The sequence below is a fragment of the Macaca thibetana genome, chromosome 5 (genome assembly GCF_024542745.1).
Source record: "Macaca thibetana thibetana isolate TM-01 chromosome 5, ASM2454274v1, whole genome shotgun sequence".
NCBI lineage: Eukaryota > Metazoa > Chordata > Mammalia > Primates > Cercopithecidae > Macaca > Macaca thibetana.
The window spans coordinates 178,134,990-178,159,543 of record NC_065582.1 but is presented as its reverse complement, the minus strand read 5'-3'; the positions used below and the strand labels follow the sequence as shown (position 1 = coordinate 178,159,543).

The window sequence follows — 24,554 nt, the reverse complement described above, 5'->3', positions numbered from 1 at the left end:
CAAGATAAGTAAAATGCATAATGTGTTCCCAGGTGAAAGTGTAGCCACACAGGAAGTGGGTTAGGGACAGCCAAGGTGGGGAGCAGCTTACAATTTTAGTTGAGAGGTCTGAAAAAGACCTGAAATGTAAGGTGACAGCAGACAGAGAGCTGAAGGAAGTGAAGGGGTATGTCTTGCAGATTTCCAGACAAAATCATCCAGCCAGACAGCACAGTGAGTGCAAAAACCTGGCAGGGGTGGGGGGTGGGTCGGAGAAGGGACATGTGTGCCTGATGTCAGGGAAACTGTGGGGAGCTGCCATGTGACTTTCAAACACTTGAGGATCAAGGGCGGCACCGTTTCCAATTTAATTAAGCTCGCTACAGCAGGCGAATACTTTCCATTAAAATGTATTACATTCAAATGCTATTTCTGCCGCTCTTTGGGATGTGAGCTTCACATAAAATTGCTCGGTCATCGACCACCGTGGCCTCTGTCTGCACAGTCGCCACCTCCCACTAGCAATTTCATGCACATGAACTCTCCAGCAAAATTATAGGGTATTATTCACACTTTGGATTTTCTCAGAAGGAAGAATAATAATGTACACTGCTCCAGCAAATCATCTTTTCCACAGGGCTTCCATCCACGGGGTCTCATTTAGTTTGAAGCTCACAAAGCATGAAAGGGAGGGAGCTGTAGGTGTGTCCTACACAAGGAAACTGAGGCTTTCACACCTAGGAAGAGGAATGGCCATTTTCCACGTCTACTACATTGTTGAGTATATAATCACCATGCTTCCTTCCTCTCCCTCAGAGTGGGATCCATCACTTACACTTACTCATCTTTTTATTTTTAAGGCTTAGCTTTGGGCCTAACTCTCAGAAGTTGGCTTTAGAAAGAGGATAGGCTTTGGTGTTAGATCTGAGTCTGGCAGGGTTGTGCTGGAGCCGGCTTATACTAGCTCATCATGATCAAATGCTAAATCTTCAGAAATGTTGCAGGCTGTCTAACACCACGTTGTTAGTTTGAAATCAACCATTATGAAAAACTATTTACACCATGGAAATTGGCAAACAGGGCTTGTCCCTACCACCTCCTCCGCCTCCCGGCCCCAACACACTCCATCCTGGAGAGCTGGTTGTTAAGCATTTACCAGCACACCATTGTTTTTAATCCCAGTACTGACACTTGTTGGCTATATATTTTGCACAAATAATCTACTAGTCTCCAGCTTTTCCAGCTGTAAACTAGAGATAGTAACATCCACCTTGCATGATGGTTCTGAGGATTAATCAAGATAAAATATGAAAAGAGCTATGCACTGTAGGTGATAGATAAATGGTACTGGTACTACTATTACCAAATAGGTGTGGAATAAATTTAATAATTCCCCATGAACCAAGAGAGTTCTGGTTCAGAAGACCCTTGGGAAAGCCTGAAGAGCAGTCAGGAAAATGGGGACAAGAAGGTGCTGTGTTGTGGTGACGGAGAAGCAGAGTACCCCACACACGGTTCACAGGTCTGGAAGAGTCCTGGCTCTTCCGCATGACCCTGGGTAAACCCCATGGCTTCTCTGACCACTGGACAGATTCCGTCACTCACCTGCAGGAACTGCCTGACACACCAGAGCCAATCCCCCAAGCCCAGCTGTGATTTCCCCAATTCCTGTTTTTGCACTGCGTGTCCTCTGGCTCCTCATACAGCCCTCTAAACAGCTCAGCACAGGCCCGAGTGTCAGAGTGCAGTCAGGTGTATCCTGTGACCCACACTCACAGCCTCCAATCCTGCCCCCTGAAGAGTAACAAACTCATGTCGCTTACAAAGAAAACATTACACATCTGGTATTTTTAAAGCATAAGATGAAGTTTCCATGGTGCTACAAATGCTGGAACAGTCAAGAATGAGAGAGGGACTCCAGACAGGAGAGCATCACCTCTTACCCCTCTATTTATGGATGTTACCATGGTGATGGGAGTGTCTGGGAGGCACTGGAGACTGACGAAGACATCACTAATTGGAACTGGGAAAACCCCAGGGACATTCTCCGTCTCTGTGTGTCGGGGATGGACCAGGATATCACTTAACCCTCCAGGACATGGTGGGTGTTTGAAACCTCTATAGTTTTTAAGTTACCCCAGGACACCAAAGCACGATAACCACCCAGTATGGAGGGAAGAGAGCAAGCAAGACAAGTGACTGCCGGTTAGCATCTGTCTTCTCTCACTTGTAAGACAGGGAGGAACTGTCTTCCTCACAGTGTTGCCACCAGGGTCTAGCACAGCATTTGGCATGTCAGGGGCCCTTAACAGCACTGCATGAATTAATCTACTAAACGTCAGTTGCTGGGGAGACAGAGATGAATAAGGCATGGTCTCCGTCCTCAAGCAGCCCACTGCTCATGGAGGAAACACACCCCCCAGCAGATAATCATGACAGAGCTGCCTTTGTGCCATAACAGGATCTGGGAGAAAGCACCACTGTCTGGGGCTGGTGCCTCGAGGAGGGCTGATGCGAGGAGGTGAGGCCTGGACTATGAACTCCAAGAGGACAGGAGCCATACTGACTGTCTTCACCACAGCACCCTTAGAAATTAGAAGAGTGCCTGGTACCCAGTAAGAGCCCAGTGAGTATCGACTTAATGAATGAATTCCTGTGGAGGATGAGCAGGAGTTCTCACAGTGAACGAAGAGGAGACGGTGTTCCAGGCAGAAGGCACAGCCTGTGCGGAGGCCTGAGAGATGAGAACAGCAGGATGTATTACAGATCACCACAAACCAGTTAGTGGATGAGAACAAAAATGGCCCAAGATGGTAGTAGGGGTGGGTGTCAGGGGATGAGACTGGACATAGTGCTACAAGCTAGGTCAGAGAAAGACATTTATTCTGAGGGCTTCGGGAGCCACTGTGGTATTTTATGCAGAGACATAGTAAGCACAGACTTACGCTTTGACACGACCTGTCCTGTGAAGGGCACATGGGTGATGGGTAACTGGCTGGGCATTGAAACACTAGTTAGGAGCCTATAACAACAGTTCAGGCTAGGCACAATTGCTTCCGTGGAAATGGCACTGCTCAGCATGGAGAAATTGTCTGTAAGGCTGAGACGCTTTGTCAAAGGTTTCCCTGGGGCCTTCCAGTCTCTGTCCTCCCCCAAGTCCCTTTTCCTGCCCTCCACTGCTTCAGCCAGATCGGCTCTGCCTTCAAATAATTAATATAGTTTTATTTTAATCAAAGTTCTCAACACTTAAAATGTAGCCTTTAAGTGATTGTTTCTTGGCTTAGACTGGCATGTAGATATCCGTGTATGGACTCAGTCCATTGCTACTCAAAGATGATTCTAGAAACCTACATTGCCCTGAGAGCCATTTAAACTAAGTTCTGACATCTGTTCTCATCCTGAGAACGTTCATTCATTCTCTCGGTTGTTTAGGCAGTAGACAGGGACAGATGCCTTCCCCCTCCAATTTTAAACAAAACAGATTAACAGTGAGTCTAGTAAATACAGTCAATTAGATAAGTAGAAACGGAATTTGAAAATATGTTCCAAACATATGAATGAACTACTGACCCATTAACATTCAATCAGGATAACAGTCTAACGCTAAAAACGCAAGACACATTTTCCAAAAGTCCGTGTCCCCACGTCTGATGCTGGAGGGGGAGGAGAGAACACATAGTCACACGGAAACGTGGAGCAACCTCACTTCAGGTGCTCAACCAGCCAGAAGCCAGCTTCAATGGACAAGTGCCAGTACAGGCACACCTCATTTTCCTGTGCTTCTCTTGACAGCACTTAGCAGATACTGCGTATTTTACAAAGCGGAGGTGCGTGGTAACCCTGCATCAAGCACGTCCATCGGTGCCATGTTTTCCAACAGCACATGCTCACTCTGTGTCTCTGCCACATTTTGATAATTCCTGGAATATTCTGACCTTTTTCATTATTATGATATTTGTTGTGGCAGTGATCTTTGTTTTCTTTTTCTTTTTTTTTTTTTTTTTTTGAGACGGAGTCTCGCTCTGTCGCCAGGCTGGAGTGCAGCGCTGCAATCTTGGCTCATGGCAACCTCCGCCTCCTGGGTTCAAGCAATTCTCTTGCCTCAGCCTCCCGAGAGTAAATGGGATTACAGGCGTGCGCCACCATGCCCAGCTAATTTTTGTATTTTTGGTAGAGACGGGGTTTCACCATGTTGGCCAAACTGTTTTGGAACTCCTGACCTCAAGTGATCCGCCCACCTCAGCCTCCCAAAGTGATCAATGATCTTTGATATTACTACTGTGATTGTTTTGGGGCATCATGAGCTGCACCCATATAAGAAGGTAAATGTAATCAATAAATATTGTGCATGTTCTGAATGCTCCATCACTGGTTGTTCCCCTATCTCTCTCCCACCCCTTGGGTCTCCCTGTTCCCCGAGACACAATACTGAAATTAGGCCAAGTAATAACACTACAATGGCCTCTGAGTGGTCAAGTGAAAGGAAGATTCCCGTGTCTCTCAATTTAAATCAAAGCTAGAAACGATTAAGCTTAGTAAGGAAGGCATGTCAAAAGCCAAGATAGGCTAAAAGCTGGGACTCTTTTGCCGAGCAGTTAGCCAAGTTTTGAATGCAGAGAAAAAGTTACTGAAAGAAGTTAAAAGTGCTACTCCAGTGAACACACCAATGATAAAGAAGAGAAACGGTCTTATTACTGATATGGAGAAAGCTGGAGTGGTCTGGATACAAAACCAAACTCGCCACAACATCCCCTTAAGCCAAAAGCCTAATCCAGAGCAAGTTTCTAACTCTCTTCAATTTTATGAAGGCTGAGAGAGGTGAGGAAGCTGCAGAAGAAAAGCTGAAAGGCAGCAGAGCTTGGTTCAGGAGATTTAAAGAGGAAAAAAGCTGTTTCCGGTACATAAAAACGCACAGTGAAGCAGGAAGTGCTGATGGAGAAGCTGTCCCAAGTTACCTAGAATATCTTGCTAAGGTCATTGACAAAGGTGGCTACACCAAACAAGAGCTTTTTCAATTAAACAAAACAACCTTATACTTATATAAGAAGGCGAACTTAATAACTGTTGTGTGTGTTCTGAATGCTCCAAATCACTGGCCACCCACCATCTCACTTCATAAAAGTACTGGAGGTAGATGCCATCTAGGACTTTTACATCTATAAAGAAGTCAATGGCTGGTTTTATTTTATAATTTAATTTTTTTTTTTTTTTTTGAGATGGAGTTTTGCTCTTGTTGCCCAGGCTGGAGTGCAGTGGCACGATCTCAGCTGACCACAACCTCTGCTTCCTGAGTTCAAGCGATTCTCCTGCCTCAGCCTCCCCAGTAGCTGGGATTACAGGCAAGCACCACCATGCCCGGCTAATTTTGTATTTTTAGTAGAGACGGGGTTTCTCCATGCTGGTCAGGCTGGTCTTGAACTCCTGACCTCAGGTGATCTGCCCGCCTCAGGTTCCCAATGTGCTGGGATTACAGGCATGAGCCACCATGCCCGGCCAATGCCTGGTTTTTAAACTTCAAAAAAACAGGCTGACTCTTGCGAGGGGCTAATGCAGTTGGTGACTTTAAGTTGAAGCCAATGCTCACTTACCATTCCAAAAATCCCAGGGCCCTTAAGAATTCTGCTAAATGTATTCTGCTTGTGTTCTATAAATGGAACAACAAAGCCTGGAAGACAGCACATCTGATTACAGAATGGTTTTCTAAATATTTTAAGCTCATTATTGAGAAAACAATACCACTGCTCAGAAAGCAAGATTCCTTTCAAAATATTACTGCTTGTTGACAATACACCTGGTCACTCAAGAGCTCTAATGGAGATGTACAAGGACATGAATGCTGTTTCCATGCCTGCCAACATAACATCTAACCTGCAGTCCGTGGATCAAGGAGTAACCTTGACCTTCACATCTTATTATTTAAGAAGCACATTTTGGGGCTGGGCGCGGTGGCTGACATCTGTAATCCTAGCACTTTGAGAGGTCGAGGCAGGCAGATTACCTGAGGTCAGGAGTTCAAGACCAGCCTGGCCAATGTGGTGAAACCCCGTCTCTACTAAAAATACAAATAGCTGGGCATGGTGGCGGCCACCTGTAGTCCCAGTTACTCAGGAGGCTAAGGCAGGAGAATAACTTGAACCCGGGAGGCAGAGGTTGCAGTGAGCTGAGATCACGCCACTGCACTCCACCCTGAGTGACAGGGCAAGACTCCGTCTCAAAAAAAAAAAAAGGGAAAAAAAAAAGGATATTTTGTAAGGCTAGAGCTGCCAGTGATCATGATTCTGCTGATGGATCTGGGCAAAGTAAATTGAAAATCTTCTGGAAAGAATTTGCCATTCTAGATGCCATAAGAACATCTGTGATTCATGGGAGGTCAAAATATCACCATTAACAGGAGTTTAGAAGAAACCGATTCCAACCTTCATGGGTGACTTTGAGAGGTTCAAGATTTCAGTGGAGGGAGTTACTGCAGATGTGGTGGAAGTAGCAAGAGAACCAGAATTAGAAGTAGAGCCAGAAGATATCACTGAACTGTTGCAATCTCATGACCAAACTTGAACGGGTGAGGAGCTGATTCTTATGAATGAACAAAGAAAGTAGTTTCCGAAGATGGAACCTATTCCATATGAAGATGCCATGAATATTTCTGAACCAATTCAAAGGATTTAGAATATCACATAAACTTCGTTGAGAAATCAGCAGCAGAGTTTTAAAGGATTTTAAACGATTGACTCTATTTTTGAAAGAAGTTCTACCATAGGTAAAATGCCATCAAATAGCATCTCATGCTACAAAGAAATCTTCCGTCAAAGGAAGAGTTAATCATTTTGGCACACTTCATTGTTGTCTTAATTTAGGAAGTTGCCACAGCAATCACCGCTCTGATCAGTCAGCAGCCGTCAACATCAAGGCGAGACACTCCACCAGCAAAAAGATTAAAACTTGTTGAAGACTCAGATAATCATTAGTATTTTTAGCAATAAAGTATTTTTAAATTATGGCATGTACATTGTTTTTTAGACATAATTCTATTGCACACTTAATCGACTACAGTATAAACAACTTTTATATGCACTGAAAACCAAAAAATTGTGTGACTTTCTTTATTGTGACATTTGCTTCACTGTGGTCTGATACTGAACCTGCAATATTTCCGACATATGCCTGTAATGGCAGTAACAGCAGAGACCTTTATTAGTCACCTTAGGTTACCATACAAAAAACCATAGATTGGGGGCCTCCAGCAATAGAAATTTATTTCTCACAGTTCTAAAAGCTGGATATCTGAGCTCAGGGTGCCAGCAGGGGCAACTTTCTTGCTGCATCCTTAATGAGATCTCTCTCTCTGTGTGTATGTCTCTCTCTCACTATCCATCTTTCTCTCTTCTTTTTATAAGACCACAGTCCTATCAGATTAATGCCTCACTGTTACGACTTCATTTAGCTGTAATTACCTCTTAAAGACCCTATCTCCAGATACAGACATTGGGGGCTAGGGTTTCAACATACGAATTTGAGGCAGGGGGACACAATTTGGTGCATAGCAGCATCATAGCCATCAAGAGGTAGAGCTAGGATGAGAACCTGGGAGGTCAGACCTTACAGCCAAAGTGATGAAACACTCACGCTGCTTTTCTTCCCTCAGCGTTCCTCCTCTGCCACACCCATCCCACCAGGGCTCCCACTACTGGGCCACCCTCACTCTCTGGGGCATGGCTTTGCTTTTCCTCTCTCCTTTGCCTTCGTTGTCTTAAACCCAAGAGGGTAAAACAGCTTTGCATTAGAACAAGTGAAAATATTGCACGTGACAACTCCACTTGGGTCATCACAGGCTTAGGAGCACAAATCATTCATTCTTTAGAGGCAAAACTGCTATGAAAATTAATCAATGCAGGCCTTTGCCTCTGCCAGTTACGGAGCATGTCAGCAAAAAAGAATAATGAGAAGGTGCACAGTCAGGATTTCCAAGGCTGCAATAATTCACCCTCCATGTAAAGTGATGAAAAGCTGATGTATCATTAATATGAAGTGGTGGTGTCCTTATGACCCCGACAGGCAATTCCACACTGTGTCCTCTTCCACTAGGGGTGAGAGAGGCCACCAAAGACTAGCACAGCTGGAAGACATCCATCAGGGAAGAGGTAGGGTGCGGTGCCAAGCAGGGAGGGGCCAGGGCCCCATCACAGCAGCTGTGGTAGGGAGGTGACCAGAGTGGGCCATGAAACCAGACAGCCTGGCTTCATGTCCCATCTCCTCCACTTACTAGTGGCATGACTCAGTTGCCCCATCTGTAAAATGGGACCAAAAATAGTGGGATAATAGTAGGAAATGAAAAGAGCTGTGGGGAGAATTGAAGAAGTTCAGTAAGACACATATCAAGTGCCCAGGAGATGTTAGTGGTCAGCTACCTGTAAGAACTGGAAGCATTAAGGCATGGTGGGTCTGTCTGAGTCTGAATTGCAAATCACATGGTTCAGGCAAGATAGTGAACTGCTTGGGGCCCTGCTTTCTGTCTCTGAGAAATGAGCAGGGCTGATATGGAGTCTCCTGGATAAGGACACGCACATGTGGGTAGCAGGCACCAGTTCGGGAGCCGCACAGACTCTACTTGTTTTCTTCTGGAAACAGCTCTGAATTTCCCTCTGGAGAGCTCCTTCCCTCACTACCTGTCCATAAGACTCAATGGGACAAACCTCCTGCACCGTCCTCCGCTGTGTCAGGAATGGGCGTGTGACCCAAGCCAGGTCTGTCACTGCCCACAAGCCTCAGCCTCTGCTGCGGCTGTTCAGCTGGCAGGAGAAATGGGACTTGCCAGGACTCAGCGTGACTCGTGGCTCTGAAAATAAAGCTAACACAGGGGAAAGCAAAAGAAGGCAGTGCAAGACCAACATCAGCTCTCAGTCTAAACGTTTTAGTTATGAAAGCCAATTCTCTTTTGTGCTTACGCAAGTTTAGGTTTTTCTCCTTCATGACAAAATAAATCCTGACCCCTGTCGTGTGCAAAGTTCTGAGCACTGACCAATGATCTGGTGACCTTTCTCCTTTTAACTTGTAGCTTGAAGGGCCATTGTCTATCAATCTACCTATCAATCATCTATCTATTTATCTATCATCTATTCATTTATTTATCATCTACCATCTCTATCATCTGTTAATCTAGCCTATCATTTATCTATCATCTATCTAATATATCCATCTATTGTTTGTCTATCATCTATGTACTTATCTATCATCTATGCATCATACATATAGGCATGTATATACGATAATAGGTGGATACTATATAAATAAGTGATAGATACACCTATTTATCTGATATGGCTGATATGGTTTGGCTGTGTCCCCACCCAAATCTCATCTTGAATTATAATCCCCACAATCCCCATGCATCATGGGAGGAACCCAGTGAAATGTATTTGAATCATGGGGCAACTTCCCCCATGCTGTTCTTGTCATAGTGAGTGAGTGAGCTCTCATAAGACCTGATGGTTTTATCAGCATCTGGCATTTTCCCCACTGGCACTCACTCCATCCTGCTGCCCTGTGAAGAAGGTGCCTGCTTCTTCTTTGCCTTCTGCCATGATTGTAAGTTTCCTGAGGCTTCCCCAGCAATACAGAACTATAAGTTAAACCTCTTTTCTTTATAAATTATTCAGTCTCAGATATTTCTTCACAGCAGCATTAGAGAATTGATGAATACAGTACATTGGTACCAAGCTAGTAGGGCGCTGCTATACGGACACCCAAAAATGTGGAAGCAACTTTGTAACTGGGTAACAGGCAGAGGTTGCAACAGATTGGAGAGCTCAGAAGAAGACAGAAAGATGTGGGAAAGTTGGAAACTCCTAGAGACTTGTTGGTTTTGTCCAAAATGCTGATACTGTTATGGGCAATTAAGTCCAGGCTGAGGTAGTCTTAGATGGAGATGAGGGACCTGTTGGGAACTGGAGTAAAGGTCACTCTTGCTATGCTTTAGCAAAGAGACGGTCAGCATGTTGCCCCTGCCCTAGAGATCTGTGGAACTTTGAACTTGGGAGAGATGATTTAGGGTATCTGGTGGAATAAATTTCTAAACAGCAAAATGTTCAAGAGGATGCAGAGCATAAATGTTTGGAAAATTTGCAGACTGACAACATGATAGAAAAGAAAAACCCATTTTCTGGGAAGAAATTCAACCCGGCTGTAGAAATTTGCATAAGTAATGAGGAGACAAATGCTGATCACCAAGACAATGGGGAAAATGTCTCCAGGACATGTCAGAAACCTTCACAGCAGCCCCTCCCATCACAGGCCCAGAGGCCTAGAAGGGAAAAATGGTTTCATGGGCCAGGCCCAGGGCCTTACTTTTTGTGCAGTCTTGAAAGTTGGTGCCCTGTGTCCCAGCTGTAGCTATAAAAGGCCAAAGTTCAGCTCAGGCTGTTGCTTCAGAGGGTGCAAGCCGCAAACCTTGGTGGCTTACATGTCGTGTTGGGCCTACAGATGCATAGAAATCAAGAATTGAGGTTTGTGAACCTCTGCCTAGATTTCACAGGATGTACAGAAACACCTGGATGTCCAAGCAGAAGTCTGCTGCAGGGCAGAGCCCTCATGGAGAACCTCTGCTAGGGCAGTGCAGGAGGGATATGAGGGAGCAGAGCCTCCACACAGAGTCCCCACTGGGACACTGCCTAGTGGAGTTGTGAGAAGACAGCCACTGTCCTCCAGACTCCAGAATGACAGATACACTGACAACTTGCACCATGCACCTGGAAAATCACAGATACTCAATGCCATCTGTGAAAGCAGCTGGGAAGGAGGCCGTACCCTGCAAAGCCACAGAGGCAGAGCTGCCCAAGCCCTGGGGAGCCCAACTCTTGCATCATCGTGACCTGGATGTTAGGCATAAAGTCAAAGGAGATCATTTTGGAATGACTCCCTGTTGGATTTTGGACTTGTGTGGGGTCTGTAGCCCCCTTGTTTTGGCCAAGTTCTCCCATTTGGAATGGGTATATTTACCTAACGCCTGTACCCTCATTGTATCTAGGAAGTAACTAACTTGCTTTTTATTTTACAGGCTCACAGGTGGAAGGGACTTGTCTTGTCTCCGATGAGACTTTGCACTTGGACTTTTGGGTTAAGGCTGGAATAAGTTAAGACTTTGGGGGACTGTTGGGAAGGTTTGATTGTGTTTTGAAATGTGAGGACATGAAATCTGAGAGCAACCAGGGGCAGAATGATATGGTTTGGCTGTGTCCTCACCCAAGTCTCATCTTGAACTGTAATCCCTATAATGCCCACATGTCATGGGAGGGACCTGGTGGAAGGTAATTAAATCATGAGGGTGGTTTCCCCCATGCTGTTCTGGTGATACTGAGTTCACACAAGATCTGATAGTTCTATAAGTGTCTGGCATTTTCCCCACTGGCACTCACTCCATCCTGCTGCCCTGTGAAGAAGGTGCCTGCTTCTCCTTTGCCTTCTGCCCTGACTGTAAGTTTCCCGAGGCCTCCCCAGTCATGTGAAACTGTGAGTCAATTAAACTTTCCTTTATAAATTACCTAGTTTGGGCAGTTCTTTATAGCAGTAGGAGAGTGAACTAATACACATACACACATATATAACTCTTACAGTGAACAACAGTTTTACTTACAGAAAATATACTTTCATGTCTTCTTTTCAGTTAATTCTCAAAACAGTCCTAGTGGTAAACAAGGCATTATTACGTAATTATGACAAGTGAGGAAGCTGAGGCCCAGAGTCTGAGGGGTGACTCCAAAGTCAAGCAGTAGGCTCACCCCTTTCTTGCTTATGATGGAAATAAAATACAAAGCCACCAAAGGCTGACATTTGCAGATAATTTTCTTATATACCCAGCCCTGTCATGTAACCAAAGGGCATCTGTTGCTAGACCATGAACAGAGGATCAAGAAATGGTGTCTAAGACTGGGCGCAGTGGCTTATGTCTGTAATCCCAGTACTTTGGGAGACTGAGGTGGGCAGATCACCTGAGGTCAGGAGTTCGAGACCAGCCTGGCCAATGTGGTGAAATCCTATCTCTACTAAGAATATAAAAATTAGCCAGGTGTGGTGGCGGGAGCTTGTAATCCCAGCTACTTTGGAGTCTGAGGCAGGAGAATCACTTAAACCTTGGAGGCGGAGATTGCAGTGAGCTGAGATTGCACGATTGCACTCCAGCCTGGGTGACAAGAGTAAAACTTCACCTCAAAAAAAAAAAAATGGTGCCTAAGAAAAGGCTGCTCCAACACATTCCTCTCCTTTAACACACATCATACAAGCTCCACTAGGCATCTGATTTTCTTAGTCCACCTAAAGGTGTCCCACCTGAAAAACTTCAGGTTCAGAGATATTCCTCTCAGAAGTATTTTCATTGGCAAAATAATTAGAAACAGCCCAAGTAACCTACGTGACAGAATGAAGGTTTGATTAGATGGTTTATTGTGCTTTCCCTTAGTGGAATATTATGTAGCCATTAAAAATGATTTACAAAAAGTTTGCAGTAATAAGGAGATAGTGCTCCTGCCAGATATTAATTCAGAAAAAAAAAATACAAAATTTAGCTGAATGTTTATATATCAATAACACATACAGTTATATGTCATTTATATGAAAAAATACAAGAAAAGGAGTATAAAAATAATTACACATGAAATTTTAATCTGAACCCAAAGAGATGCTGGGTAATTATTGTTTTCTTATGTATTTTATTCTCTATATTTTGCCAGGAACATATGTTGCTGTTTGGATTAAAGATTCACTTTAGAAAATTCCCTTGCATAGCAATCAAAACACAAAGGGGTTTATTTATCCCAAACAATCAAAGTGTTTAGATCACTGTGTAGAGACACAAGGAACTCTGAGTGGATACTGAGACTCTGGCAGACAAGACTTGGTTTGGGTTTTCTCCATGGCAATGCCCACGTCTGTGGCACCTGGTACTCACACCTTGATTTTCTCAAATGGGACAATCTGTGTTCCTCTTTGTTCTGCTATCATTCAATGTTCAAAGTGCTTCTAAGTGTGCAGAGCAACCGAAATCAGTGGTGGTAAAGTACGTGCAAAGCTAGACTCACCCCTCCAGGGTGGCCGTCCCAGCTCTTAAGGTCAGTGGGTCAACTGAGCCGCTGAATGAAACGGTCAGAATTCGTTTCCTAAAGCAGCCTGTTCTCTCTCTCCCCTTCAACACAACCCAGCTTAGGAAACACTTGCTAAGTCCCTCCAATGTGTCAGATACTGTGTTAGACTCCCAGAAACAAGCAATTTCTGTGTGAGGACAGATAAGTAATGCAATAATCTGGGTTCACTGTGATAAAGATGGTGTTAGGTCAAACACAGGACAAGACAGGTCGTAAGGGGCACTCAGCTGGCCTGTGGGTCTTCAAGGGCTCTTAGGAACCTAAGGGTTTCCTAAGGTGGGTGCCAGGAACGCACAAGTGTTGGTTAGGGGACGCTGGAGACGGGGACGTGAGTGTTTTAGGAAGAGGTTTCACACGCAAAAGCACAGAGGCAGGGAACCACCAACAGGCTGTGTTTCTAGGATGCAAATTTAAAGTGAAGATAATAGCCAAGGATGGGCTGGAGTGAAAGTTCTGAAACATGGGTCATGGCAGGTTTTGGGGGCTGGATTGAGAATTCCGAATTTGGTACTTCCATGATGGGCAGCCATCTGTACTGAAGTAGAATACTGGTTCCCAGTGGCCCTTCCTGCCATCAGCTCTACGGCTGTGACTTTCTGAAACACTGAGCTCCCCACTCCCTTTAGTAGCCTATCCTTGGCATTCTCTTATAACGTTCCACATATCTTCTCAAATACACAAAACCTTTCTCCATTTATTTTCCACTCCGATTCATCAGATAAGAGGACAGAATTAAAATGAAAATGAAACATATGCCTATAGACTTCATCAGAAAACGTATTCTACAAAATAGTTAAGAATAACTGAACCCAGAACATTTCATCCCTTTCTCTTTACCATGCAGAAGAGTCCTTCAAATTTGCATTTGGCTCCCCATAGGAGCCCTGGATAGAGCCACACTCACCATAGATTGACCAGGAAGGGGTGCTCCAGCCCTTGCATGATCTGCAGCTCCCGGAAGACATTCCGAACCTCATCCCTCTCGATGCACTTCTGCTTGTTCATGTACTTCATTGCATACATTTTCTTAGTGTCTCGCTTCTGCACGATGCATACCTGAGTAACAGCCAAAGGGGAGAACATTCAGGCCAACAATAGAAAAGGAAGACAAAGGAGAAAAGCCACCCCGCACTGCATTTTTACTTCTGGATTCACGTCCCTGTTCTTAAAATCTGCTAGCGGAGCAGCTCTGTTAAGTGAGCCACAACCTCTCTGCATCTGCAAAATGGAGGAGTTGGACCAGATTCATCGGTTTATTAAATATTTACATGAGCACTGGCCAGGTACTAAGTGCTGAAAGAGGAGATGCAAACACAGAAGACGGAAGAAGCAGGCCTGCCCTCAAGAGGCTCACAGCCCATGAAGAAAATAGATAAAAGCAAAAAGCACCAGTGACTATAACCCTGAGATGTGTGGCATGCACAAGTGTTGCAGACTTCTGTGCCCACCTGAAATCTCCTCACCTTTCCTACTTCTGCACCCACCTGCCTGACTTCCATCCACCAGTCCTGCATTTCTCTCCCTGAGGACTCTCTTTTGCCAGTAGGGCCCACTTTGTTGCCCATGCAGCAGACCAGCCAAGCCAGGGAATTAATGTCCTCAGAGCAACACTCAATCCACGACTGTTAGAAACTGGAGTATCAGCACCCCCTCTCCCTTGCCCGTCACCTGGGATGAGGCTGAAGCCGGTGTTTTACACTGGCTCCCGGAGTTTGTAAGTCTGCCCAGCCCCGCAGTGGGGTAACAGGCTTGACAGCACACCCTTTCCTGGCTGTCTCCCTTCCTATCCTTCCCTGTGTTCTCTTTGCCTCTCCCATGCCCTGTCCTCAAATCCTTGCCTTGGAGCCTGATTCTGGAGAAACCCAAACTCAGGCACATGGGTTCTGGGGGAGCACAGGAGAAGCTGGGGACAGCTATGACGACAGTGGTCCTGTATTGAACACTCTACTGCAGGCCAGACACTGAGCAAATTATCTCCTTAATCATCTCACTGAATCCCTCTAAGAACCTTATGGATAAGGCATGAGGAAGCTGTAGCCCCAAGTGTACTAATTAACTTGTTCAGAGTTCAACAAACCACCAAGTGGCAGGGTGGGGGTTCAAATCCATAAGGCCTGGACTTTTGAGTGACTGCCTTACCTGGGGGCAGTTGGGGGCAGGGTGGGAAGATGGGAGCTGTCAGAGAAGGCTCTCCGCAGGATCAAAACCGGGGGGGTAAGCTCTAAAGGATGGGAAGACGGTAAGGGTGAAGGAAGAGGCTTCGAAGGAAAGGGAACCCTGTAAAGGAGGGCGTGGAGCCAAGGAGACACAGCAAGCATGGCAGGAAAAGTGAGCAGGGCTGACACGCACCACGTGGCATGGACAGTTAACAAGGATTGTATGAGCTAGTCTTCCCAACACCCCAAGGAAGGACTGTATTGGTTCCCTGGACAGTTAGCAAGGATTGTGTGAGTTAATCTTTCCAACACCTCGAGGAGGGATGGTGTCGGTTCCTCAGGTTGCTATAACAGTACCTCAAACTGGGGGGCTTAAATAACAGAAATTTATTGGCTCATAGTTCTGAGGGCTAAAGTCCAAAACCAGGTGTAAGCAGGGCCCTGCCCCCTCTGAAGGCTCCTGGGGGGATCCTCCCTTGCCTCTTCCAGAGTGGAGCAGCTCCAGCAACCCCTGGTGCTTACAGCTGCCCTTGGCTTACAGCTGCAGCACTTCCGTCCTAGCCTCCGTTGTCACATGGCATCCTCCCCTACGTCTCTGCGTCATTCATCTTCTCATAAGGACACCAGTCAGTGTGGACTTAGGGTCTACCCTAATCTAGTATGACTTCATCTTAACTAATTAGACTTACAATGATATCACTGCCAAATAAGGCCACATTCTGAGGTTCCAAGAGGACTTGAATTTGGAGGGAGTGGGACACCGTTCCATCAAGGACAATGACTATTAACTATCCCTGCTTTACAGAGAAAGGAAAGTGAGGCCTAGAAAGGTTTTAGTGCTTTCTGAAGGCTCAACTCCAACCTGGGCTCTCTGCTTCCCCAGCTCTCACTTTTCAACCACAGCGCGGCCTCCCTGAGAAATGGGACATGCTGGAAAACGCCAGCAATAACACCGTCGGCCTGAGGACCCAGCGAAGGAGTTCAGGCTTTTCTCCTGGCATCACAGCCACTCTTCTGTTGAAAACTGGACCCCATTCAGCTCTGACACGTTGCAAATCTATTCGAGGCAGATACAGTACGATGGCAGAAGCCTGAATTCCGACTCTGGCTTTGGTTCTTGCTGCCTCTCTTGGCCTCAGTCTCAGCATATGTCTGAACTGAGTCAGCAAAACCCACCCGGCACCACTGGGGTGAAACTAAACAGGACCGGGAAGTGGGAGTGCCAGGCGGCACTGTGGGATGATAAATGTCAACTGCATCTCAATTAAATAGCATGTTTCATGAAATCTGCAAAAAGATGGTCTTTCCAGAGTACAATTTGCAGCATGAGGTCGAAGGCCCACGGAACACCCATTTCCAGTAGTGAACATGAGAATATAAAATGCAAGGAGGCAAAGGTATGATGTACAAATGTACCCTCAGGGGTCCTGGCTTTGTGGGAATCCAAGCAAGGACTTCTGGAGGCCCGGGCACCAGGCCCTGAGACCCACATCTGAAGCCAGACATGTCGTGGGAGGATAATCCCACTAATTAGAATTTGTCACTCTCTCTCACTTCTCATTTGCCTTCTCAGAAGAGACGGCGGGCACTGCCTCTGCGGGGCCGGGGCCTGACTGTCAGCTGGCTGCATCACTGTGAAAAGCTTAGACTGGAATGAGGGTCTGCGCAGCGCCCCCGGGGACCGCGTCCCTTCAGATAAAGACATCCATGGCGCTCCTGGGTTTCAAGGGATGGCTCTCACCTCAGCTCAGAGACATTTTAGGAACTCGAAGAGATTCTCCAAAATTAAAACTGCCTTTCAAAGAAGAACTAATGATTTCAATAGAGCTTGGAAGTTTGACTTTTCAATTCAAGCAAAAGCAGGCGGTTGGTACAGGATATTGGATGCAGTCTGGAAGTTCTGATTTGCAAATAAGAAAGACCAAGGATCAGGGGTCTTGGCCAGCTGGATGCAGAGCTCTGAGTGCGGCTGGGATCCATTAATCATCTGGACCTTGGCGACCTCCCCGGTAAATTGAGGGCTAAGACCACATGCTCTCTAGGGCACCTCAGAAGCATTCCGTTTCTCAGGAACACAGAGCAAAGAGGGCTAGACCAGGGGTCAGGAGAGCTGGGCTCTGAACCTAGCCCTCTTGCAGACTATGAGTGGGGCTGTACACAAATCCTGGCCCCTCTGGACTTGCTTCCTCACTGACCAAGAAGGGCTGGTAACAACAACTGACTTAACCTGACCAGGAGATAAAGGCTTAAAAAAAAAAAAAAAAAAAAAGAGCCAAGTTATATCCAATGCACTGAGTGGAGACAAGGGTCTTCCTGGGAGTCAAAGTCACAGAGAGTTTGAGCTCAGGGGCTACTCTGAGCAGGGCTTAAATTCCAGCTCTTTGCCGTGTGACCACAGGCGAGTCGCCTACCGTCTCTGAGCCTCATTCTGCTCATCAGAGCTCCTGCTGTTCACCCTGTGCTAATATGGTGTGAAGCTAGCAGCCTGCAGCCTGTAGCCTGGAAAAGGCCCCACTCCAGAATCTGACCGTGCTGCTGCCTTAATCTGGGACTTGCAGCCTCTAGAAACGGGAGAAATAAATCTCTGTTCTTTCAGACACCCAGTCTATGGCATGTGTGACAGCAGCCCAGGCAGACCAAGACAGTGCCCTTATTTGGATAAGGGTCTTTGCAGATGTAATAGTTAAGGATCTCAGGATGAGATCATCCTGGATTAGGATGGGCCCAAATTAAATGACAAGTGTCCTTATAAGGGAAGGGGAGGAGACACATCCAGGGGGAAGGCTACGTGAGGACGGATGCAGAGGCTGGAGTGATAAATCTACAAGCCAAGGAATGCCAAGGCTGGCCAGCAGCACCAGAAGCTGGGTGACAGCATGGGACAGATCCACCTTCGGAGTCTCTAGAAGGAAACTATCCTGCCCACAGCTGGATTCAAGACTTCTGGCCTTCAAAACTGTAAGGTAATAAATTTCCATTGTTTTAAGCCACCTGGTTTAAGAAGCTATCACAATCTATAAGTGTCCACCACTGCCACCCACTAGTGGCTAAATAACCTGACCAAACACTCTGTGGTCCTCAGTCTCCTCCACTGTGAAATGGGTCTACAGAGCCACCCCTCCCAGGTCCACAGTCAGGTCTCCATGGGACAGAGTGGCAAGAGCCAGCCACAGCATGTGGCCCATGTGAAGCAGCAGAAAACACAGGCTGGTGGAGTAAGGGGCGGACTGATGCCGGAGCCTCTGGCAAAGTGTCCTCTCTCCATGGGTTCCTTGTAACTAGAGTGATTTCTGGTATTTTAAGGCTTAATGTTTGGAATTTCAGAAATACGGAGAATTCACTGATAGCTTCCAAACTGGCCACCCCACCTCTGCTCTGGTCTCTGTAGATGTCCTTTTGCCTGATGAGAATGTCTGAAAAATCAAAGACTTAAAGCCTGCAAGGGCCTTCTTTTGCCTTCAGAAAATGTTCGAGGTCAAGGTCTTGGCATTCAAAGACTTTGTCCCCTCCAACGTATTTCTCTCTCTCTCTCTCTCACATACACACACACACCCCCCTTCACTCTATCTCAAACTCTTTAGAATTTCTTTGTAGATTGTCTCTAGTACCAACCTCTCCTGCCCTTGTTACCTCCTTCCCTGACCTACTGCCACCCAATCTGGCCTTGCCAGACTGGCTAGCTCCATCTCTGCCCAGACGTTACATCTTCCGGAACCTTCCCTTTAATCCTAGAAGCTGTATGTGCTGCCCTTCCCACCGAGCTGCCATAAGCCCTGTTTCTACTGTAAGGCTTGACATACTGTATTATAAAACCCTGTTATCATCTGGCAGTCAGACTCCAAGCACCCTGAAGACAGAGGCCATGTCAACTCAGTTCCTGTTCAGGGGCTCACACGTGTGAAAGTGTCACCTTTCTGCATTAGCATATTTCACTTACTCTGCCTGGAATACCCTCCCTGCAAGCCTTCTCCTGCCTCACTCCTTGCCTGCCATTGACTGACCTCAATGCTTCCCTGGCCCTGACCTCCAAGTCTGAATCCTCAAAGCAGCTGAATTTCATACACACTGGTCTACTATGTCCCACATGGCCCAGAGCAGGTCAGCGGTCCTCAGTGACTCCATATTTACAGTGTAGGAAGAGAGGCTTCCATACGTCCCTGCCCCAAATCCCATGACAACCATGTGATTGAGGGATCTGCTGAAACTGATATTGCATTTTGGCCTCAGAGCTCACAACAGGTGCCCTAGAAGGAAGCTGAACACTTGTCACCAACGGCAGACTCTATCCAGGTCCTGGGAACCTTCAACTTCAAAATAGAAGAGCTACATCTCGAGTGGCACCTCGCCCAAGTTTGGGGTCCTTGGCAGGGCTGCCCAGAGCCCTCTTCTACAGGAAATCACAGTTAATGAGGTGAGAACAAGCAATTTGGCCAAAGCCACCCAAGCTACTACTGAAAGGCAAGCACCCAATTAACATTCCTCATTAGTCTAATTCAATTAGGATCTGATGTCATCATTATTAATTACGACTTAATGGGACAGATAGATAAATGCTAGCTAGCACGGATTTCAGCTGATTTGCTGTAGGAAAGGCATGCCAAGCACACTGAGCATCAGAAATTTGGGAATGGATCCTGAGTCAGTGGAGAAGGCGGCTGGAGCGTACTGAGAACCTGCAACGCGGTGGTCACAGTCCTGACTTTACAGTATATTCGGGGCGCTGACGATGTTGATTCTGCAGCACACCCAAAGCTCTGGGAGGCCCTGGGATTTTGCAATTTTTAGATGTGCCCCAGCGAAGGCTGAAGTACAGTCCGAGTTGAGAATGATTTTATTCGAATCTTCAATAAAGTCCTTGCTTGGTGTCTTCACAGCATCCTTTATGGTCAGGACTCTAATCCCTGGTTAGCAGCTCAGGCAACCCAAGCTCCAGGCCGACAGACGAGTACACAACAGAGAGGCTAGAGCTGTGCCGGAAACCCAGGACTATGGGATACAAAGTCTCAAGGATCCTTTCATAGTAAGCCTGGGCTGCCCTCTTCTCATCTTGCTTGCTGGCCAGCTGTGGGTCTGACTCTACCCCATCAACGGGACCTGAGGCAGACACTGGGCTAGTTCTTCTCTGTGCTGCCCACCTCTACCATCCCCCAGCTTGAGTAGCGCACAGCAAAAACTGTTGAATGAATAAACCACTACAGTGTGATATTAAAAGACTCTGGTTGTGCTTGCAGGGACAAGATTCTGGGAAATGACCAATTTGGGGTGGGTGGGGGGTAAGAAAAACAGAATTAAACATGATTACTAAAGAGATAATCAAGCTGGCTACTATTGCTCAAATAATTCACTAAAAGACGACTATCTTTGGCAGATGAAGCTTTTTACTACTTAATATGCAACCTCCCCTTTTCTCCTTTACAGCAGGACCATTTACTTCAAGAAAGCAATGTGATCTGTTCTACACGCACTTACAGCCAGCAACAGCCACTGTTCTAACCAAGGACATGTTAGTTTGCTAGAGGTTTCTAGGGGAAGTCCTGCTTTCTGCATAAAAGAGAGTAACTACAGACGGTCTCACCTTTTTCTCTTCTCCAGCTTTCTTCCTGTCCTTCCTACCTTGAACACAGATGTAATGTCTGGAACAGCAGCAGCCCCTTGTGACCATGAGGCCAAGAAAGTCTCAGAGACGCTGAATTTGCTATCATGGAGCCTCCTGCCTTCAGATTTCTTGTTATGTGGGAAAAATAAACCCCTCTTTGTTTAAGCCACCATGAGGCAGGTTTTTTCGTTCCTTGCTGCTGAGTCCACCACAAATAATACACAAATTATGACTTTTCACAGCACATAAATCCCATGTGGGCTCTGATCAATGGTAGTCTCATCGGAGGGATCAAAAGTTGGTCTCAAGAAAAATACTTATTTGGATGAACATGTCACTCAATAAACATATATTAAGTACGTGCCATGGGCCTGGTACCATGTCAGCCATGAGGATATCACTCTCCCCTGGGAACCCGAGGAATAATGGGATAATCAGACAATATGCAGGAATAAAGGCCAAAGTCCTTCACTGTGGATCCCCAGGCCCTAAGTGGCCTGGTCCTAGTTCCCCTCCTACTTCCCACAGTGACTTCTGCTCCTTCCCTGTACCCACCATGCTCTTCTCAGGCATCCACAGGTCTTGGGCCCTTGTCTTCTTCAGGCTCTGCTCACTGGTCATGTTACCAGCTAAGCCACCTCTGACCTCCCTGTGCAAAGGGGCAAAGCCCTCCCCAGCACCCCAGCCTCCCTCTCTGCTGCGCTCCCATCACAAGACATGCTTCCTGCTTCATTCATACATTGTTCACTTCCCCTACTGAGTTGTGAACCCTATGACAACAGGGATTTTTCTCTTATGTTCACTGTATCATCCTCAGCGTCTGGCACACAGCAGGCACCTAGCTGATAATTGTGGCTGAATGAATGAAAGAGTCATTACTATTTAGAAAACACATGGGAGAGGTGAGTACATGGGGCTAAGGGACCCCAGAAGGGGGATCCTAAACCAGATGTGGGATTTAGGAAAGGCAATCTGGAAAAGGTAGCATTTGAACCTTAGCATAGTCAGCAAGGGTTGGTCTCATGAGGACAGAGGTATGGGGAGGGGGAGAAGGAAGGGGGTTACCAGGAGAGGGCACAGCCTCTGTGGAAGTTCAGAGAGATGAGACGTGCCGTGGCACATGTTCACACATTGGTCATTTTCTCAACTTCCCATCTGTACAGTGGGGATGAGTGGTATTTGCCTTAATGGGCAGTTATAAAGACTCCATGGTAAGCACTGAGTATGCTGCTCATCACGGGTGTGTGTGATCGGCATCCATCTCTCTTCTGAGGAACACAGGCCATTGTGGAGATGCGCAAAGTGGCCCAAGAAGGGCTTCAGGAATGAGTTCGTGCTTGTCTGGTGTGACGGATAGTTTTCTGTGTCAACTGGGCGGCGCCATGCTGCCGAGATTTTTTTTGTCAAACATGATTCTGAATGTGTCTGTGCAGGTGTTTTGGGGTGAGGTTGATATTAAACTGGTGGACTTTGAAGACAGGATTGCCCTCTGTAAGATGGGTGGACTTCCTCAATCTGTTGAAGGCCTGAATGAAGTAAAAGACTGACTTCCTATGAGAGGGATTCTGCAGCAGATGCCCTTCAGACTTGATCTGTAGCCTCAGCTTCTTCCTGAGTCTCCAGCCTGACTGTTTATCCTAAAGATTTGGATTTGGCAGCTTTCATAATCATATAATCAATGAAATCAATCAAACTCCAATAACTTATAGTTACACCCCATCGGTTCTGTTTCACTAGAGAACCTCGAGTAAAACATCTGGTAATGAGACAGCCGGTATCAGAATTCAGCACCTGAATTCAACTTCCTACCAGCCTAGAGAGCCACTGTAGCCATGAGTACTGGCATTTGGCATTTCTCCATAGTCCCTTAAAGAGTAAGCACACAAAGCTCAAACAGCTTGTTACTTGGTTCCAAAATACGTTTTCCTCAGTCAGCGTACACAGAGAGACTGCACCATGGGGCACCCCTTTGGTAAGTACAGCCCTACAGTGTCCGAACCGTGTTCCAGCAAAGCAGGCCCGCCCATGGAGAGCTGAGAAGCAGTATCCTCCTGCCCCTTATCAGTGAGTTCCAGCCCGTGTTGGCCAAAGCTTGCTGGTATTCACCTGCAACATTGTACAACTGACATCACTGAGATGAGATGACAGAGGTGAGTGATGGGGGAGGTGACAGATGGCTTGAATGACATGTTTAAAGGGTTGGTGCCATGGGCTAAACTGTATGTCCCCCAAGTTCGTATGCTGCCGTCCTAACCCCTAGCACCTCAGGATGTGACTGTATTTGGACATGGAGGCTTTAAAGAGGTAATTAAGGTAAAACGAGGTCTTTGGGTGGGCCCCAATCCAATATGACTGTGTCTTGTAAGAAGAGGGATCAGGACAGACACACACACAGAGGGCTGACCATGTGAGGATACAGGGAGAAGACATGGGCATCTGCAAGGCAAGGAAAGAGGCCTTGGAAGAAGCCAACCCTGCCAATTCCTTGACTCGGACTTCAGCCTCCGGACCTGTGAAAACTCCATGTTGTTGTTCAGCCCCCCCACTGTGTAGTCCTTTGTTGTGGCAGCTCCAGCAGACTAACACCATTGACTTTTGTTCTGAGAGCACTGGGGAGCTGTCTTAAAAGAGGATCCTAAGTATACAATTATGAATGAATAAGGGAATAAACAAACTACGTGGAGAATTTGGCTTGGGGGTGGGGAGCTCTTTCTGGCGGCAGGTGGAGGGGAACAAAGAGAGGTGATAGTGTGCTTTAAAAATAAGTGAATGCCGTGTTTGGTTTTCTGTCCTTGCAATCACACACCAGGCCCTGTTGTGGGGTGGGGGAGAGAGCGGGGAGGGATAGCATTAGGAGAAATACCTAATGTAAATGAAGAGTTAATGGATGCAGCAAACCAACATGGCACATGTACACATACATAACAAACCTGCATGTTGTACACAGGTACCCTAGAACTTAAAGTATAATAAAAATAAAAAATAAAAATAAAAATAAGTGAATGCCCCTGCTCACACACACTGGAGGACATCACAGTGTCAGGAAACTTCACAGCAAAGCAGGGTACAGGGACCCCAGGACCAGCGCTGTGCCACTGGCACCCTTGGTGCCCTCAGGGTAAAGGGAGCTGGGAAACACTCTGTAGATGGACAAAGGCCTGAGAACGCTTGGCTGCTGGACGGAAGGAGACGTCATTATGAGAAGATGCTAAGAAGTGCAGATGAGCAACGAGGTCCACCAAGCTGGTCAGTAATGGATCATCTGCTCTGGCCGATGTCTGCAAGCATTTGCAAGTGTCTGCATTTCCTGTAAAATTTAGCTCCTAATAAAGTGATCCCCAGGAGCTGACACATTCCTCCAAAGTATGCCTCAAGCCAAACACAACCTAATTAATATGAAATGAATAAATATTTCATTAAAAAGAAATGGATTCCATCCTTCATGAAGATGTCTGCACGAACAATGAAGGCTTCTAGTAAACGCATCATTGTTAAGAATTCTAAAGACGATTCCTACATAGGAATAGCAGCTAACTCAAGGCTCAGAGAAGTTAGGCAACTTGACCAGAGTCACGTGGCTGGGCCAGAATTTCAACTTGGTTCTGTCAACCTTTGCAGTCAAAACTGTTTAACTAATAGGCTCTTAGCTAATTAACTCATTCAGCTCACTACAAAGAGCAACCAAACATTCTG

General features: G+C 46.3%; 2 protein-coding genes across 3 annotated transcripts in view; one reads left to right on the top strand and one right to left on the bottom strand.

Annotated features, from left to right (window-relative positions):
• CYTL1 (cytokine like 1) overlaps positions 1–24,554 on the top strand; it is a 259,423-nt gene that overhangs the window by 90,601 nt on the left and 144,268 nt on the right. The gene's annotated exons all lie outside the window — the stretch shown is intronic.
• STK32B (serine/threonine kinase 32B) overlaps positions 1–24,554 on the bottom strand; it is a 411,092-nt gene that overhangs the window by 280,500 nt on the left and 106,038 nt on the right. For both annotated transcript variants that reach the window (XM_050792141.1, XM_050792142.1), the window contains exon 3: positions 14,014–14,165. In XM_050792141.1, coding sequence (XP_050648098.1) covers positions 14,014–14,165 — 152 coding nt within the window. The remainder of the gene's footprint in view (positions 1–14,013; positions 14,166–24,554) is intronic.